Below are 18,788 nucleotides of genomic sequence, written 5' to 3'. Positions count from 1 at the left end.
AACTCTCACATACAAAAATATCCTAAAACTTATGGAACTATCTCTATCTCACTTTTAAATATTATTTCACTAAATCCAAAAATAAAAATAAAAATAAAGAGCCTCATCTCACTTTTAAACATTATTTCACCAAACTCAAAATAAAAAATAAAAAAAGCCTTATTGCACGCACAAAACATGTGTGATGAGTCTAGTAGAGTTATAATGGTCTTACCGATGAATTAAAATTAAATTGATATTTTTCATGACTATAATGTCGTATTGCCATCCAAATTCTGTATACATCAAGGGAAGGAAAAAAAAAGAGTAATATTAGGGAAAACAAACTTAATTCATAATTTATTTAATGACTTGTTAAAGGTGTAAGGTATGATTAAACATCAAATTTTTTTGGGTACAAGATAGAAATTCTACTCTAACCTAATCTAAGTGTATTAAAACATCATTTTGATATGGGTGCATCACTAATATTGCTTTAATTGTGTATTAATTAAAAAAAAATGTTAACAGATGCCCCAAGGGCAATGATTTAGAAACTATTTTTAGAAACATTTTTATAGAAATTTATAAAACAATTAATTATTTTAATAGTTTTTTATATCTCTCATAAAAATGATATTAAAACTTTTTAAATATGGTTTATTAATCATTACCCTAAAAATACCCGTTAACAAGACCCAAATTATAATAAGTTATGTGAGCAGTTGTGAAAAAAAAAAAAAAAATTGTGTCCAAACTTATTGAAAAAAGATAAAAATGAGTCAAAATTCCGAAGTAACTTTATGTTGCTTTCTCATTGCAAGACATTTCGATGGAATTAATAACAACAAAATAGCCTTTTGCTTATTGTACATATTGATTCTGTAAAAGAAATAAAGTTTGATAACATCTCCATGGATGTTCTGCCAATAGCCTTTATGTTTTCACTTGATGTTGTACTTATTCATATTGATTTAAAAAAAAAAAAATGATGGAACATCCAGGTTAGTTAAAATATTTTGCTGAGGACATTTGCCATAAATGACAATAGCTAAGGGGATTCATAATGGTTTATCCATGATTGACAGGAGGATTGAAAATCGCTCAGGCACAAACTTATGATTATGAGAAAATTACTAGTTTATAAAATGTGGACGTATTTAACATGTTAAAGATGAAGAAAATTATATGATATATGGTCAAGCATTAGAAAATGAAATACAAACACATTTCCCATATTTTTGGCTCTGTAATAGAAATGCAAATATTATTAAAAAGGTGTGGTTTACATCTGAAGTGACGGTGTCAACTCCAAAAACATAACAAGAAAGCTAGACATGCATATGATGATTAACTGGTCATAAGAGATCCAATTACGCTTGTTCAAATAGTTGTTTCACATTGTAAGGGCCTGTGACATTTGGTTCTCCACTCCATATCAGCTCAGCTAATTGCCTGTTCGCTGCTTCAGTAGTATGGCCACCATCAAACCACACATACGCACCAGGATCACTGCATACCTTAAATGGTTCTTTTCCATTTCTCCCTCCTCCACAATTCATTGCCCTATATGGTCCACTGCCACAACATGCATCCTTACCATTCTTGAAGCCTTAAAAACACAGGAAAAGAGTTACAACAAAGATAGAGGTAAGAGCAATGGTAGGGAGTAGGGACAACTTTGTTCATCATTTTTTTTTTTCTTTCTTAAAAGTTTTGATGGAAGCAATATTACTTTCACATAACACCATTTTTACTATGTACTAACTATAACAAACTATTATGAACAGTTGTGAAAGTTATTGTGACAATAAATCTAGGAACACAACAATTTTCATAATTTTGTTACAACTGCTAAAATGGCATGTTATGCTTGGTGCTAATAAGAGTGATTTTAGTAGTGAGTTCATATGAAAGTGATATTGTTCGAATTACAATTTACTATGTCAATGATTGTAAAAAAGATAGTGAAAATTGTTGTGTCCCTAGTATTAATGTATTGTTATTGTAAAGGTAAATCCAACTTGTTTGAAGCATAATATGCAGATTGTGGTCACAGCCTACCATATTTTGGAGCGTTGTACACTTTGTCTAGAAGCGCATTGTAATAATCGAAGATTGAATACTTGAAACCTGGTAACTTGCTCTCTAACTTTTTAAGGGCGTTGGCTAGAGCTCTGTTGTGTAGTCTTGCAAGAGCTGAGGGTTCTTTAGCACACTTGCCACCAAGTTGGGGATTCATTGCTTTCATGGCTGGTAGGCAACCCAAAGGCCCTGCATTCTGAAATGCAATTTTCCTTCCTCCTAAACCATATAAGTCCTGAAAAAAAAAAAAAGATTTTGAAATAAAAAATAGACGAACTTATTGAACACTGTCTTTGTACTAAAATAGTTCCTCAAATTAATTTTTTTCAAAGTGATTAACTTACTTTCAGCACACTAGTCAAGTTGCCTATGACAATCTCCACGTATTTTATTCGGTCAGACTGAGAAGCATTGGGGTACTGTGAGGAAAAGCTGAAGTAATCGTTGCCTCCAATGCTAAACAAGTACACAGCTTTCTTCACCACCTTCTTAGCTTTTACATCACCTAATTTCTGCCTTAGTGACTTCACTACAGCCTTAAAATAGCTTAGCTGCGCTGGGAGATTTATCTGGAGAGAAAAGGAAAATTAAGCTGATTAAGAGTAAAATGTCCTTGCATTACTATATTTTATCATTGATTCTTAAGCATGACTACCCACTTCCAAGAGCGCTTTTATTTCCGTGATTTTCAGTTGTAGCACAAAGTTTCCATCCAGCAAGTAGGCCAACCACCAAATATATATATACATATATGTATATATATATATATATATAAAGAGAGAGAGAGAGAGAGAGAGAGAGAGATGTTATGTCCACGACATTTTCACATAACTTTCACAACAAATCTTAAGTGACAGGTTATTATTGAATGTAACTAGTAAAAAATAATTTAAGTAATTAGAACTAGTAATAACTTATTATATAAGATTTATCGTTAAAGTGTTGTAGAAGTAACACTTTTCATATATATAAAAGAATAAAACATACATTTTAGAGACATATGTCAACTTATCAAGGCAAGGTAAAGATGAATTAAAAAATAGGAAAAGATGCACTAATGCCTTGTTGTTTCCCCTAAAACACCAAACCCCCTTGAGATTTTGAGTGTAATGTAGGATCACATATGATGTTGGTTTATGTGAGATGCAACTCTAAATACAGATATATGTTATCACATGAGCAACTCATCGTTTATTTTAATGGATATTCAATAGTTTACAAATAAAACAAGTGTTTTAACAAGGGGTTTTGTGTACTTAAAAAGTACTTTTTTCTATTTAATTTTATGTTATTGATGTGACATCAATTACATTCATCATCATATTTATAAGCAATTTATAGTACAATTAATAATGACTTTATTGAATATGTATAATTGAACCTAAACTCATAGGCTTAACCTTTATAGTTAAGTAGTGTCCTAAATTAATTCTGTTAGGATCATATTTTTTATATATTAGCATATTTTATGACAAAACACACTTTACTTGTAATTAGGTAGATCAAAGTGGGTTCAAGATTATCATTACAAGTAGTTTCATTGAAGACATGAAGATTACTCAAGAAAAGTTAAATCTGCAGGTCCTAATACCTATCTTGATACCTGTCGATCTATTGAGATTTAATGAAGCTCGATACCTGTCTCGATACCTCTTGATCTATCGAGCTTATGGGATTTTTAATATAGCTTGCAATGTTTGAATTCTATTGGCTATTTGTTTATGGGTTTGTGTAAACCTAATACGTTTAGGAGAGAAAACATTATTGGAATAGGAGAGCTCATTAAAATGCCCATTAAGCTTCTATATAAATAAGGAGGTAGAGAGAGAAAACCCTAATCCTAGAGAGCTAACCCTAGAAAGTTTCATAAGGTTTTCTTTTTGAAACCCTAGCCTCCTCCTACAAAAGAAAGATATCTTGTTGCGTTTCCTATGCGTCTTTGGGTTCTATAACCAAGCAAAGTCTCTAGCACTTACAATTGAAAATTTTATTGGTGTTTCTATGTAAAGTTGTTGCAAATCAATTACAATAATCAAAGGGTTGTTGTACATGTGGAGTTAGTCATGTACTTGGAATCAAGCAAATGAGTTAGTCACGTACGGGGATCCGTGAAAAGGGAATAAGTCATTACAAGGTCAAGTCTAATTGGGGATTAAAGTGAAGGTTCAACTGTAAGTTGGTACTTTAGTCCAAGTTAGTGGTAAGATTCCTTGTATCTGTAACAACTTGATTCTTGATTAGTGATTAATGGGAGTGGTGACCTGAAAATTACTTGGTGAGGTTTTGCCTTGTGAGAGATTTCCTCATTAGTCAACAAATCACCATGTCAAGTTATTTTCCGTTGCAATCTAGTTTATTTGGTTATTTGTTTGTGTCTCCATGATTTGCATGTAATTTGACTTAATTAATCAACTTGGATAATTGAATTAATTAACCGGGATCAATTTATAACCCAACAAATTCCTCCATTATAATTTCCCAAACAAACTTTGGTCATGTTTGATATATTGAATGATGATTACAGTAGGAATTATAATTTTTATTACTGAAAATAAATAGTGTTGTAATGTATAACTAAACATTTTTTTGTTATGGCAACTAAACTTATTCATATATTTGGTTGTAAGTTGTAATATTAAGATAAGGCTAAATTACAACTACATTCCTAAAGTTTGGGGGTGTTTGGATTTTACATTTTGAAATTTTAGAATTTGGATTTTATACCATGAAGTTCTATTTCATTTGCATTAGTAACCCATACATCCATATTTTCTATTAATTACCATATAAGTTTGTCATGTGTGTTTAGTTCATCTAATAAAATGATGCCAAGTTATTTTATTATGTCATGTCATTTTTAATTATTTCATTATTTAATTTTTTTTAGGCTACAAAAATGATGGGGCATCATTTTATTGGAAAAACTAAACACGCATGGCAAGTTTATGTGGCATTTAATGGAAAATATGGATGAAGGGGCCATTGATGCAAAAGGAATAAAATTTTATGGGATGAAATCCAAACTTTGAAAGACTGAAATTTTAGGGTTTAAAATCCAAACACCCTCAAACTTTTGGGGTATAGTTTGCACTTTACAATTAAGATAAAGTTTAAAATATCTTATTTATATAATTATCTTTCCTAAAAAAAGAATATTTATATTTTTTTTTAATAAAAAAAAGTATAAATGTTTTGTTTGTATGAAAAGTTTATATATTTGGAAATATATTAAGAGTTGTGCTAGGACTACCAAATATTGCACAATTTTGTGTCACAACTTGCCATGTGGCGAGTTGTGACTGGTGAATGAGTGTCTGTGGGCCATGTGGGGATACATCTTCACTAGTCACAAATATTAACCTACTAAATAATAGTTATTATAACACTTTTAAAGAGGAATAATTATACTTAAGAATAAATGTTTATAAATAATGACTATTCCATATAATAAAAACATTACCAAACTATAAAATAGCTAAACCATAGAAATAAAAATAACTATTACATTACAACACTTTTTTTTTTAATATAAAAAAATATTAGGTTCTATACTTTTGTAGTTTTGTTGGCTAACACGTGAACACAAACTTGTCTAAATATAGCTCATAAAGTCTATAGGATTGATTAGACAATGCTCAATAAATTGGTATTTAGTGTGCAAGGACAGGAAAATAACTGATTCAAGGAACCGGATTTTTAACAGTTTCAATTAATCGAAACTGAAGTTCGACCAATCGAAAATCGTGAATTAGATCGGTTTGCATATTTTAAAGCCTAGCTCATTGTCTAATATACTAGGGTTTCGTGCTATTTATTCTACACTATAAAAGAGACTCTATAGGACGAAGTAACAGAGAGAGAGAGAGAGAGAGAGAGAGAGAGAGAGAGAGAGAGAGAGAGAGAGAGAGAGAGAGAGAGAGAGAGAGAGAGAGAGAGAGAGAGAGAGAGAGAGAGAGAGAGAGAGAAGTGCCTCTTATGCCTTCTATTCTGTATATTGGGTTTCTGTACCAAAAACTCTTTCATATTTTATACTAGTGATATTCTTTGAATAAAATCAAGATCCAGTGTTGTAGAAGTTGTTGCCTCATTCTTATAATCAAAGGTGCTAAATGGGATTTTGAAGTGCGTGGATTGGAGGTTCACATTATTGTAGTTCATTGTAAAGGAAGTCTGTGAGATTCAGATCTCAGTTCGGTAACTAAATTTAGATTTACTACGAATAAGATTATTCTTGATTGTAAATCTCCATTTTATAGTGAAACTGTTACCTTGGAATTGATTAGATAAACTCCCCCTAGGTTTTTCCTTTGGAACAGTTTATTTCATAAGGTTTTCTGTGTCAAATAAATTTTCTATTGTGCATAATATTGATGATTGTTTGTTTAACCTAAAACTTTCGTAATAAATCTAATTAACAACCTGGCCTTAAAATTGGTTAAACACAGTTTTTGATAGGGGTCTAAGTCTAAAAAAAAAAAAAAAATAATTATTATTATGTTACAATGTCTTTTACAGTTTGTCAAACATGCCCTTTGGCATTTTTCAAAACAGAAAGAAAGTTACCTACATGGGTAAATACCATTTAATGCCATTTCCCCACTTATATGAAGTGGCATCATCATACATTCTTTGAATTTGAGTAATTATAGAATACTTTCAGAGTACCATAAATGCATATTCTCTCATTTTACATAATTGTGGATTCTACTAATTAAATTTATGATAGAATTCACAATTCTTTTGAGAATGAGGAGTGTATTTATGGTACTTTCGGAGTATTCCAATAATTCTCCTTTGAACATGCCCTTATTCTATTATAATATCTTTTACTTCCAATAACAAACATTACTATTCCTAATGTACCAAATGTGTCGTAAGTTCTATTGTTTTTTCTTGAACAAAAAAATGGGTGATGCTGACTCCACCCATGACTAATTCTTAAATGGAAAATGATCTACATACCGTTCCAGGGTGAGTTTGAACAAGAACACCTGCTCCAGCTGAAGCAAAGTTAGCCCCATAAGTGAAACGATGTGCAATTGGTTGTAGGTATGGTGGAAGTATAGGCAACATGGCAATCTGGGCTGCAACCATTGTAAGAGAACAGTGTTAACAATTAAGTACAAAAACTAATCTGCATCATGTTATAGTAACATATATGATGTGTTGCTTACCAATAAAGTCTGGGACTAAACGGCCATCAGAGAGTCTCCCAGTGGAATGGTTGAAGTAGGTTTCTCCATATGGCCAAGAAATTGATCCACCTTCCACACTACTACCATTGAGGTACTGATTGTTGCCTGGATCAAAGAGTGAGTCCCCAAATACGAACAAGGTCTTATGTTCTCCATTTGGCTTGGACTGAACATGGCAGCTGATTAGGTTGAGAAGGCTCACAAACACACAGAAAAAGTAGCTTAGACTCGCCATTAGCTAATATGTCTCAGCTTTTATGCAAAGCCTCACTGTGTGGTGGATTCCTCTTAACACTCCCACCTTTTATATATCCAAAATTCTAGCACGGCGACAATGACTTCAATGCAGATTCTTTTTTTTCTTATTCTTTTTTGGGCAACCATTCACAATTAATGAGATAATTTATTATGATTATAGCAACATTATTTTTACTTGAATTCGTTATTAACATCACTTTTATTACGTGACTATTTATAGTTTTTATTTCACGAATAATTAATGGCATGATTTATCATGAACATTATCTTCATTTTTTTTTTTTTAAGTAAAACATTATCTTCATTTGAATTCACTAATATATAACATAACTTTTATTATATGACCATTTATAGGTTTTTTTTTTCACAATTAATTAATGACATGATTTATTGTGAATATTATTTTCACTTGAATTTGCTATTAGCATCACTTTAGAACTATTAATTAGTAGGCAACATGAAAACGAGTTTAACCTTAGGTGGATTTATTATAACTACCCATTTGTTTTTTATAATTGCATACAAGTTTTTTTTTTTTTGTGTGTATGATAAAAATAAGCTTAATAATGAATTCAAGTGAAAAAAAAATATTGCTATAATCCCAATAAAAGAGGTATGATAAAAGTAATGTTGATAGTGAATTCAAGCGAAATAATGTTAATAGCAAATTTGTTATGAACATTATTCTGTCCACTTGAGATCACTTCTGTTAAACTTCAGCAACACACCTCATCGCTTCTACTGGTAAAAGCACAAAAAATATAGCAAAAACAGAACAATAAAGATCTAAAAGTATATTTGTAAAAATTACGAAGTTATGGCTCAAGAATACTCTTCCTCTTCGTAAGACTGTTCTTGAGCTAATCAAATCCAAACAAAATTGTCATATTCACACATATCCCGAGAAAGAAGGGAAAGAGACTTGACCACCACCAGTCCAAACATGGAGAACGCTCTTCAAACACATATTCAGTACTGGATAAGACAAATAAAAAATTATACTGAACATATTTGAATGTTTTAGTTTACTGCTATTTCATTGGCTTACTAAAGAAATTAATACTGAAAATATTTGAGTCAAGAAAAGTATGCGCATAAAATTCATAGTTTTTCCAATAATTTTAATGCATAATTTTTTTATATAAATATAAATTAATGCAAGGGTAGTTTTAATGCATAATTTTTTTTATATAAATATAAAAATATGCAAAGAATCATATCTATTTGGGGGGGGGGGGGGGGTGTTGTTCATTTTCATGGTGTCTCATAGCGTGGGTGTGAAACAAGATCTCCAGGGATCTATACAGTTATGATGTGCTTACCAGTTAAATTAAAATAAAATTATTCAGCAAAAAAAAAAAAATTTTGATATTCTTCATGACTATTATGTCATATTACCACCCAAATTCTTTACACATCAAGAGAAGGAAACAAAAATAGAGCACTAATTTTTGATAATGAAGCAATATTAAGGACAAAACTTTATTCATGATTATTTTATATCTTGTTAAAGGTGGTAAGTTATGATTAAAATAACATCATTTTCATATGGATCCATTACTTGTACTACTTTTATTATCTATCAATTATAACATGTCGCCAAAGGCCTTGTAGTTAAATTGGCACCTCCCCATGCACAAAGTGCTTGGGGGTCTAGGAGGGAAAGGGTTCGAACTGCGGTGTTAGCAACATGTTGTAATTATTTCTCAAAAAAAAAAAAAAAAAATTATAACATGTCATATCAATAGTTAGGATGCACGAACACTTCATTTAGGATACCGTACTTGTGTTATATCCGTCTCGTACACTAGTGTCATACTGGTGTCATACTTGTCATTTTATGTTATAATTTTTCAAAATTACTCGTGTCATTGTGTTGTAACTGTGTTTGTGTTCGTGCATCCTAGATCAGCAGGAGTGAAAAAATTTGTGTCTAAACTTTTTGGAAAAAAGAAGAAGACGAGTCTAAATATCAATGTAACTTTATGCTGCTTTCTCATTGCAGGACATTTCCATGGAATTTATAGGAATAAAATAACCTTTTTCCTATTGTTCATATTGATTCTGTCAAAAAAAAAAAAAAAATGATAACATTTCCATAGATGTTCTGCCAATAGCCTTTATGTTTCACTTGATGTAGTACATGTTGATTTTGTAAAAAAGGAAAAAGAAAAACTTTGATGGAACATCCAGCTTAGTTACAATATTTTATTGAGGACATTTGCTACAAATGACAATTGCCAAGGGGATTCATGATGGTTTGTCCATGATTTACAAGAAGATTGAAAATTGCTCAGGCATATAATTATGATTTTTAGAAAATCACTTGTTATTAAATGAAGATAAAGAAATTTATGTATATATGGTCAAGCATAAGAAAATGAAATACCAACGAATTCCCCCTTTTTTTTTTTGGCTCTGCAATAGAAATGCCTGTATTATTAAAAGGGAGCAGTTTACATCTACAAGTGACCGTGTTTCCTCCAAAAGGCCAAAACATCTCAAGAAAGATAGATATGATATTAATTGTTCATAAGAGTTATATTCAGCAAAATTATGCATGTCCAAATAGTTGTTGCACATTGTAATTTTTGGGACACATTTTTTTTTTAGAGAGAATTTTAACTTATGGCGTCCGCTTTTACTAGAGTTTCAACTTTTGGGACATGTATTAATTTATAACTAATTGATAAATAGTTAGTTGTATGGTCTCCCTTTATTTTTTTTTTTTTTGTGTTGGACTTGGCTTAAGCTGTCTAGTGTCTACTGTCACGCCTAATTGAGCTTTTTGTTTTTGGAATTCAATTAGTTCTAGCATCCATTTGGATTGATATTGGTTTAATTCACTTTATTTAGATGTTTTTAAAGAAGGGAACAAGGAAATGATTTGAGATTCACTTGACAAATCGAGATTCACTTGAGATTGATTGCAATCTTGACATCATTCGACTAATCGAGTCTCAAAATTTTTAAATTCAAGATTCAGGCACATGATCGACTTAAGCATTGGCATTTGTGCCATACATTTCTAAAGTATATAAGGGAACTCTAAGAGTACGTTTGGATTCGACTGAAATGTTTGCGTCTGCGTTTTTTTTTTTTTTTTTTTTTTTTTTTTTTTTTTTCACTCGTTTTAGGGCTGTTACAGCTACTGTTCATGCACTGTGCATGAACAGTAGCTGCAAAGTTTGACTTGTCAAATTATTTTCAGCCAATCAGTGCACATCGTGCACTGTTTACGGACTCACAAATTTCACTTTTCAGTAACTTTTTAATTAAAAATGGGTCCCACGGTACTATTCACACATTTAAAAATTATTTTGCTACAGTGTTTTTTAGTTTTCAGTTTCAATTTTCAATTTTCAACTGTATCAAAACAGACCCTAAGTTTGAAATGTGAATTAATTAAGCTTTTGAGGGAGAGAGTTGCATTAGATATGCACTTAGGTCTCAGGGTTTTTTGTCAAGTGAATATCTCTATCACCAACAACATTGAAGAATTAGAAGATTGGTGAAAGACTGAAGTTGCTACAACATATACAAATATATACATATACACACGAGAAATTTCAAGTAGGTACTTGAAATCACGGACTAGGTTGTTCGTGTGAAGAGATCCATAGTGGAAGAGTTCTAGTGGAGGTAGCAAATTGGAATTAGGGTTAATTCTACTAGTACAACTTTGATTTCACAAGCGCATTCTTTCATTGAGAGTAGACTTTGAACCCTCAAAGTGTTCTTCCTGTCAGAATTTCCCTTTGTAACCATATTGTTATTTTATTTGATTTTTAACACCTCAATTACTGCAATTTGCTATAAAATGTCAACATATTTATCATGTTAAAATAAAAAAAAAAAAAGTTAAGTGAAATATGGTCAAGCATAAGAAATTGAAATACTAACAAATTTCTCCTTTTTTTTTGGCTCTGCAATAGAAATGAGTATATTATTCAAATGGAGTGGTTTACATCTACAAGTGACGGTGTTACCTCCAAAAACATAACAAGAAAGCTAGATATGATTTTAACTGGTCACAAATAGATATACTATTATGCATGTCCAAATAGTTGTTGCACATTGTAAGGGCCTGTGACATTTGGTGCTCCACTCCAAATCAGCTCAGCTAACTGGCGGTTGGCTGTTTCAGTAGTATGGCCACCATCAAACCACACATACTCACTAGGATTACTGCATAAATCATATGGTTCTGTTCCATTTCTTCCTCCTCCACAATTCATTCCCCTATATGCCCCACTGCCACAGCATGCAGCTTTACCATTCTTGAAGCCTAAAAAAGCAAAGGAAAAAAGTTACAACAAAGATAAAGGTAGGCGCAATGTTAGGGACAACTTTTTTCCCAATTGTTTTCCCCCTTAACTTGTTGAGGTGCAAATGATGATTGGAGCAACATCACTTTCACATTGTAGCATTTTTATTAAGTACCAATCACAATACACCATTTTGAATGGTTATGAAATTTTTTGTCCTTAGATTTATTATAAGAATAAGTTTAGGAACAATGATTTCACAATTTTTTCAGAACTGCTATAGTGGAATGTTATGATTGGTGTTAATAAAAATGATGTCAATAGTGAGTTCATATGAAAGTGATAGTTTGAATTACAATTTGCCACATCAATGATTGTAAAAAAGTGTTAGCAATATGGATCAGAGTAATATTGAAGATAAAGTTCCAAGTGAAGATAAAGATAAATCTCCAAGTAACAATAGATAGCAGATGGTTTAGTTTCAAATATGTTTGCCTTGGCTATATAGATATGGATAAGTTGTAAGTAGATAAGCTTGTTCTGTTTTCTATATAGCCTATAGTGTCAATCAACTATGTCAATTCCTTCATGCTCCAACTATAGTGCATCTAATAGCCAAGCGTGTCCTACACTATCTAAAGGGAACTGTTGATTATGGATTGCACTAAACTAAGGCTCACTAAAATTGAATGGTTGTTGTGACTCAGATTGGGCTGGTAGTCCTGATGACAGAAAATCTACTACTGGTTATGCCATTTATGTTGGTCCTTGTCTTATATCTTGGACAGCTAAAAAGCAACCAGTTGTGCACGTTCAAGCACTGAGGCTGAGTATGGTTCAATGGCATTTTCCATTGCTAAAATATATTGGATTAGAATGCTATTTAAGGAACTAAGAATTCCTATTTTTACAATGCCATGCTTATGGGTGGACAGCATTGGGGCACTGTCTCTATCCTCTAATCTTGTGTTCCATGCTAGAACGAAACACATTGAAGTGGATTATCATTTCATCAAAGAAAAAGTTTTCAATAAGGATATTGCTGCCCATTATATTTCTTCAAATAACCAGCCAGCAGATATTTTTACCAAGGGCTTATCTTCTTCTTGATTTTTATCTTTGAGGATCAAGCTGATGGTTCATTCCCTCCCCATCAGCTTGCGGGGGACTGTTAGCAATATGGATCAGAGTAAAACAAATTCTATTGAAGATAAAGTTCCAAGTGAAGATAAAGATAAAGCTCCAAGTAACAATAGATAGCAGATGGTTTAGTTTCAAATATGATTGCCTTAGCTATATAGATATGGATAAGTTGTATAGTAGATAAGCTTGTTCTGTTTTCTATCGTGATCTCCTTTGCAAATATCTTGCTTGTAATTATATATAAATGAAATACACATAGAAAGTCTGGCTGTTGATTTGAGCCAGCTTCCGTTCACTCTATGTTAAACATCAAGCACTGTCTCTCTCTCTTTCTCTGGAAATCCCTAGATATCACTTTGTAGAGCCACAATTTGACTAGTGTTCTAGAAGTTGATTTGGACAAGAAATAAATAAGCTAGAGCGTATAAGATTGTAGAACTGAAGCTAAAGAGACAAAGAAAAAAGGATACTCTAGAAGCTGTCATGGGTTAGAAATTAAAAAATTAAAAAGCTATGGCCTAGGAACTACTAGAACTCTAGTGGCAGAAATTAAATGAAGCAAGAAGCTTCAATGTCGGTTACTTAACCGATCTCCAACTTATATAAATAGGAACTTTGGTTCCCACTTGTAATAAGTGAAGTGGTGTGAGGTGAAGTGAGATGATGTGAAGCAAGTGAGGTGAAGTGTGTCAGCACTGTAAAGTAAAGAAGTAGTTGTGTCATTGTGTTAGTAGCTAGATGTATAGAAGTAAGGTGTAAGGTCAAGTGTGTGTGAATGTAAAAGTGCTGTGTGTGCACTGGTGCAATAATAATGCTTGTAAAAAGTGTTGTAATTAAAGATAAAAGTGTATTTGTTCACGTATTTTACTCAACACACTACTCTTTCAAACTAATAGATGGTGAAAATTTGTTGTCCTTAGCACTAATGCATGGTTGCTCTAAAGGTAAATCTAACAAGGCAGAAGCATGATATGCAGGTTGTGGTCACAGCCTACCATATTTTGAAGGGTTGTTCACTCTGTCTCCAAGTGCGTTGTAGTAATCAAAGATTGAATATTTGAATCCTGGTAACTTGCTCTCTAATTTTTTAAGCACATTGGCTAGAGCTCTGTTGTGTAGTCTTGCCAAAGCTGAGGGTTCTTCAGCACATCCACTACCAAGTTGGGGACTCCTTGCTTTCATGGCTGGTAGGCAACCCAAAGGCCCTGCATTCTGAAATGCAATTTTCCTTCCTCCTAAATCATATATTTCCTGAAAAAGAAAAATGTTAAAAATCAAAAACAGACCAACTTATTGAATACTGTCTTTGAAGTAAAATACTTCCAAAAAATAATTTATTCACAGTGATTTTCTTACTTTGAGCACACCAGTCAAGTTGCCTATGACCATCCCCACGTATTGTCTTCGGTAGGACTGAGAAGCATTGGGGTTCTCCGAGTAAAAGCTGAAGTAATCGTTTCCTCCAATGCTAAACAAGTACACAGCTCTCATCAGCACCTTCTTGGCTTCTACATCGCCTAGTTTCTGCTTTAGTGACTTCACTACAGCCTTAAAATAGCTTAGCTGCGCTGGGAGATTTATCTGAAGAGAAAAGGACAATTATGCTATTAAGAGTAACATTTCCTTGCATTACTAACTATGTTTATCAGTGATTTTTCAGTAAAACTGCCCACTTCAAAGAGTGCATTTATTTCCATGATTTTCAGATGTAGCACAAAGTTTCCATCCAGCTAGTAGGCCAAACCGTCAAAGACAATAGGCTTTCCTTCAATTTTTTGATGTAAGAACAAAGCATACATTTTACAGACTAATGTGTCAACTTATCAACTACAACAAAAATGTAATTTAAAAATTGAGAAAAATAGACAAAATCCCGTTGTTTTCTCAATAACAAGGAGCCTCCTTGAGGTTTTGTATGTAATACATAACCTCCAACGCTATTGTTTTATGTAAAAATGCATCTCTAAATTTAGACATGTCATCAAATGAGGAACTCATTGTTCATTTGAATGGATGTTTAACGGGTTTACAGATAAAAGAAGTGTTTTATTGATAAACCACATAGGAGGTTTTGTGTTCTTTTTCCTACATTATATTATGTTATTTATAAGGCACTAATTCTTTAGGATATGCGGACACTTCATTTGAGGTGCTGTGCCTGTGTCGTAACAATGTCCTAATTGCCGTATTATGTTATAATTTTTCAAAAATTTCTCATGTAGTTGTATCGTACTCATACTTGTGCATCCTACATAATTGTAGTCATTGTCATAATTGTAAGCCTTTTATACTAAAATTAGTAATGAATTTGTTGGTTATAACATAAATTGGACCCAAATTCATAAGTTAAGCTTTTGGATTATGTGCTATCCTATATTAATTCCTCCCATGGAATCTCACAAACAAACTTCAGCATTTTTCAAAACAGGAAAAAGGTCACAAACCCATTTAATGTCATTTCCCCACATATCTTTAGCAGCATCATCAGACATGCTTTGAGCTTAGTTCTACTTTTTTTCTTGAACAAAAAAGGTGGGAAGCTGAATCCACCCATAACTAAGTCTTAAATAGAAAATGATCTACATACCGTTCCAGGGTGAGTTTGAACAAGAACACCTCCTCCAGCCGAAGCAAAGTTAGTCCCATCGGTGAAATGATGTGCAATTGGTTGTAAGTATGGAGGAAGTATAGGCAATTCGGCAAACTGGGCTGCAGCCATTGAAAGAAAAAAGTGTCACAATTTAAGTACACAAACCAATCTACATGTTATAGTGAGGCAATATGAAGTGTTAGTTACCAACAAAGTCAGGGACTATACGGCCATCAGAGAGTCTCCCAGTGGAATGGTTGAAGAAAGTTTCCCCATATGGCCATGAAATTGATCCACCTTCCACACTAGAATTGAGGTACTTGTTGTTGCCTGGATCAAAGAGTGAGTCCCCAAATACAAACAAGGTCTTATGTTCTCCCTCTGGCTTGGACTGAACATGGCAGCTGACTGGGTCATCATCAAGAAGGCTCACAAACACACAGAACAGGTAGCTTAGACTCACCATGAGCTAATATGTATCAGCTTTATGCGAAGCCTCACTGTTGCTCCTCCTGTATTGCTGGGTTCCTCTAAATCACTCCCACTTTTTATATATCCAAAATTCTAGTACTGCGACATTGACCTGAAAAAGATTCCTTTTTCTCCGTTCTTTTCTTTTCTGGGTAAGGGTGTATATGATGTTATGTTTTATATTATATTTATTAGTTTCTTTATAGTATAATACCAGCCTTTGAGTAATACAAAGCAACAATTACGGTATTCATTAAAAAATAAAAAATAAAAAGGGTAGAGGTGCAAGATATTTTATAATTTTTTTTCCAAATTATTAATATGGTAAGTAATTTTTAGTAAAAAAAAAAAAAAAAGTAATATTAATGATGAGTTTAGATGAAAATTAATATGAAATTGACCACATTAATATTTTATAAAAAATATTACAAAGTAGTTTGTACATGTAATATTGCTTATATTCACAGCATTTTTTTTTGCCATGATTTATTCTGATTGTAGTTTTTTTTATTTTATTATTATTATTATTATTATTATTATTATTATTTTTTATATTGCTCATAAACAAGAGAGAGAACCTGTTGGGAATTGGGAGGAGATAGAAAGTTGAAAAAAATGGAGAGTGATAAAGCATGAAACTTTTTCACAAACACAAAAATACACATTTTAAACAATATAACACACATTTCCACACACTTTTTTACCTACACGTATATCAAAAACACTCAAACAACATTACTCAAACTAACTCACCAAACAAGCCCATTGTTTGAAGTGAAGTGTTACCTACCTATTGGTGGGGTAGATTTTTTTGGATAAGATTTGTGGATTTAATCTTAGAATAATGATATGTCCATAATATTTTCATAATAACAAATCTTAGATGGCAAAATGTTATTGATTATCACTTGAAGTTTTGAACTTCGCTACTTTTTATTTACCATTAATAACTTGTTATCTAGAATTTATTGTGAAATTATTATATATGTAACATTATTTAATTTTATTTTTAAATCTAATTTTATTAGATTTTATCAACTAATAAAGCTAATCAAATATAAATGCACTATGAACAGAATTGGTATATTTTTTTATCATTTTTGCACCATCATTTTTGAATTTGTGCTCATGAAAAATTAAAGAATTAACTACTATTGATAAAAATTCATTGATAGTAATAACAAATAATTAAAACATTAAAAAAAAATAAAGAAGGTGAATCCATAAAAATAAATGAAATTCTCTTTATATATGTGTGTGTATATTTGTCCTTTTTTGGTAATTTACACTTCAAACCAAAATTTTGATAAGTGCTAGCCAACGTGCCAAACAATTTTTTTTTTTTTTTTTTTTTTTTTTTTTTTTTTTTTTTTCAAGCATTCAAGTATTCAACTATTTCAAAAATCATATCTTCATATTGACACTTTTTAAAGTCATCACTTTTTCAAAAATCACAATTTCAAAAAGCCGAATCAAACTCACCAAACAATGAGACATGGTAAATAGATCTGCTTTCCTTCAAATACTTAGGTCACATTTGGTACTTTTATTTTCCTTTTTTTTTTTTTTTTTTTGGTAAATAGGGAGATTTCATTCACAACTACACAGAGAGCCCAGGATCAAAACAAATCCTGCTGCTGTACAAGCCACGACAATCAGCCTCTAAACAAGAAATTAAGTCCACAGGAGGACTGGAATACAAAATGAAATCAACATCTAATTTAAGACCTAAGTTTGCTAGACAGTCAGCACTCCGGTTGGCTTCCCTGAAAACGTGAGTAACTGTTGTTTGGGGAATCATAGCAATCAAATGTCTGCAATCCTCCAAAATAGAAGACACCACAGAGTTTGACTTACCTTGAAGATTAATGGCATCAACTATAGATTTTGCATCCAACTCTATATTGACCGCCTGCACATTCAGCTGATTACACAACATAAGGCCATCGCGGAGAGCCCATAATTCAGCAGTAAAGCTATTAGCAAAGCCTATTCTTCTAGCAAATCCCCCAAGCCAGTTACCTTCATCATCCCTTAATAAACCGCCACCTCCAGCCATACCTGGATTCCCCATGGAAGCTCCATCAACATTAAGCTTCCTCCAGCCATTAGTAGGTTTATCCCACTTGATTTGCTTTATGATCTTGTGCTTTGACATCAACACCTTCCCAGCACAGTGAAAGTACTCTATTGCTTTATAGACAATATCACCATCAATTTTTGGATTCAGCCTTTTGTTTTCAAAAACTAATTTATTTCTACCTTGCCAGATCAACCAAACAGCAAACATGAAGATGTGATTCCAAGGGGCTTGACCTGCTACCCGGATGCTCTTAGAGGAGCAATTACTCACTAACCACTCTTGAAGGTTGGAAGAGAAAAAGATGCTGTCCAAAGGGTGCACACCCAATTGATGCCATATTTTCTTAACCACATGGCAGTCCCGCAAAGCATGCAAAATGGATTCAGATCTGCTAAGACAGTGAGGACAAGCCGTGTCTAATAACATCCCCCTAGCTTGTAAGCACTCCTTAACACCTATGCTTTGATGCATGCATTTCCATAAGAACATTTGAATCCTCGGTAAGGTGTCTAGCTTCCATATCCACTTACCTTGGAAACCTGGGTCAGGCAAATGATCAATGGCAAGTAAGTAAGCACTTTTCAGCTCAAAGGAACCTCTCGGAGAAAGCTTCCAAGCCAATCTATCTTCATTCCTTCTTACAAAAGGAATTGGGGTAGCTTGAATATCCCTTTTAACTTCTTCAGGGAGATCTATATGAAGCCGGTCCCATTTCC

The 18,788-nt window shown here is 32.5% G+C and overlaps 2 protein-coding genes across 2 annotated transcripts; both read right to left on the bottom strand.

The window, feature by feature from the left end:
• Positions 1-1,217: 1,217 nt before the first annotated feature.
• LOC126724797 (GDSL esterase/lipase 1-like) lies at positions 1,218-7,551 on the bottom strand. The gene is made up of 5 exons (XM_050429189.1): positions 7,239-7,551; positions 7,027-7,148; positions 2,409-2,633; positions 2,044-2,299; positions 1,218-1,591 (listed from the first exon to the last, which is right to left on the bottom strand). The coding sequence occupies exons 1-5, from the start codon at positions 7,492-7,494 to the stop codon at positions 1,353-1,355; spliced, it is 1,098 nt and encodes a 365-aa protein (XP_050285146.1). The 5' UTR covers positions 7,495-7,551; the 3' UTR covers positions 1,218-1,352.
• A 3,851-nt stretch (positions 7,552-11,402) lies between these two features.
• LOC126724796 (GDSL esterase/lipase 1-like) lies at positions 11,403-16,141 on the bottom strand. The gene is made up of 5 exons (XM_050429188.1): positions 15,726-16,141; positions 15,516-15,637; positions 14,285-14,509; positions 13,924-14,179; positions 11,403-11,805 (listed from the first exon to the last, which is right to left on the bottom strand). The coding sequence occupies exons 1-5, from the start codon at positions 15,982-15,984 to the stop codon at positions 11,567-11,569; spliced, it is 1,101 nt and encodes a 366-aa protein (XP_050285145.1). The 5' UTR covers positions 15,985-16,141; the 3' UTR covers positions 11,403-11,566.
• Between the last annotated feature and the right edge of the window lie 2,647 nt (positions 16,142-18,788).

Source organism: Quercus robur, chromosome 5 (assembly GCF_932294415.1).
Source record: "Quercus robur chromosome 5, dhQueRobu3.1, whole genome shotgun sequence".
NCBI classification, from domain to species: Eukaryota; Viridiplantae; Streptophyta; class Magnoliopsida; order Fagales; family Fagaceae; genus Quercus; species Quercus robur.
Note: the sequence above shows the minus strand (reverse complement) of the source record. Positions and strands in the feature narration are given on the sequence as shown.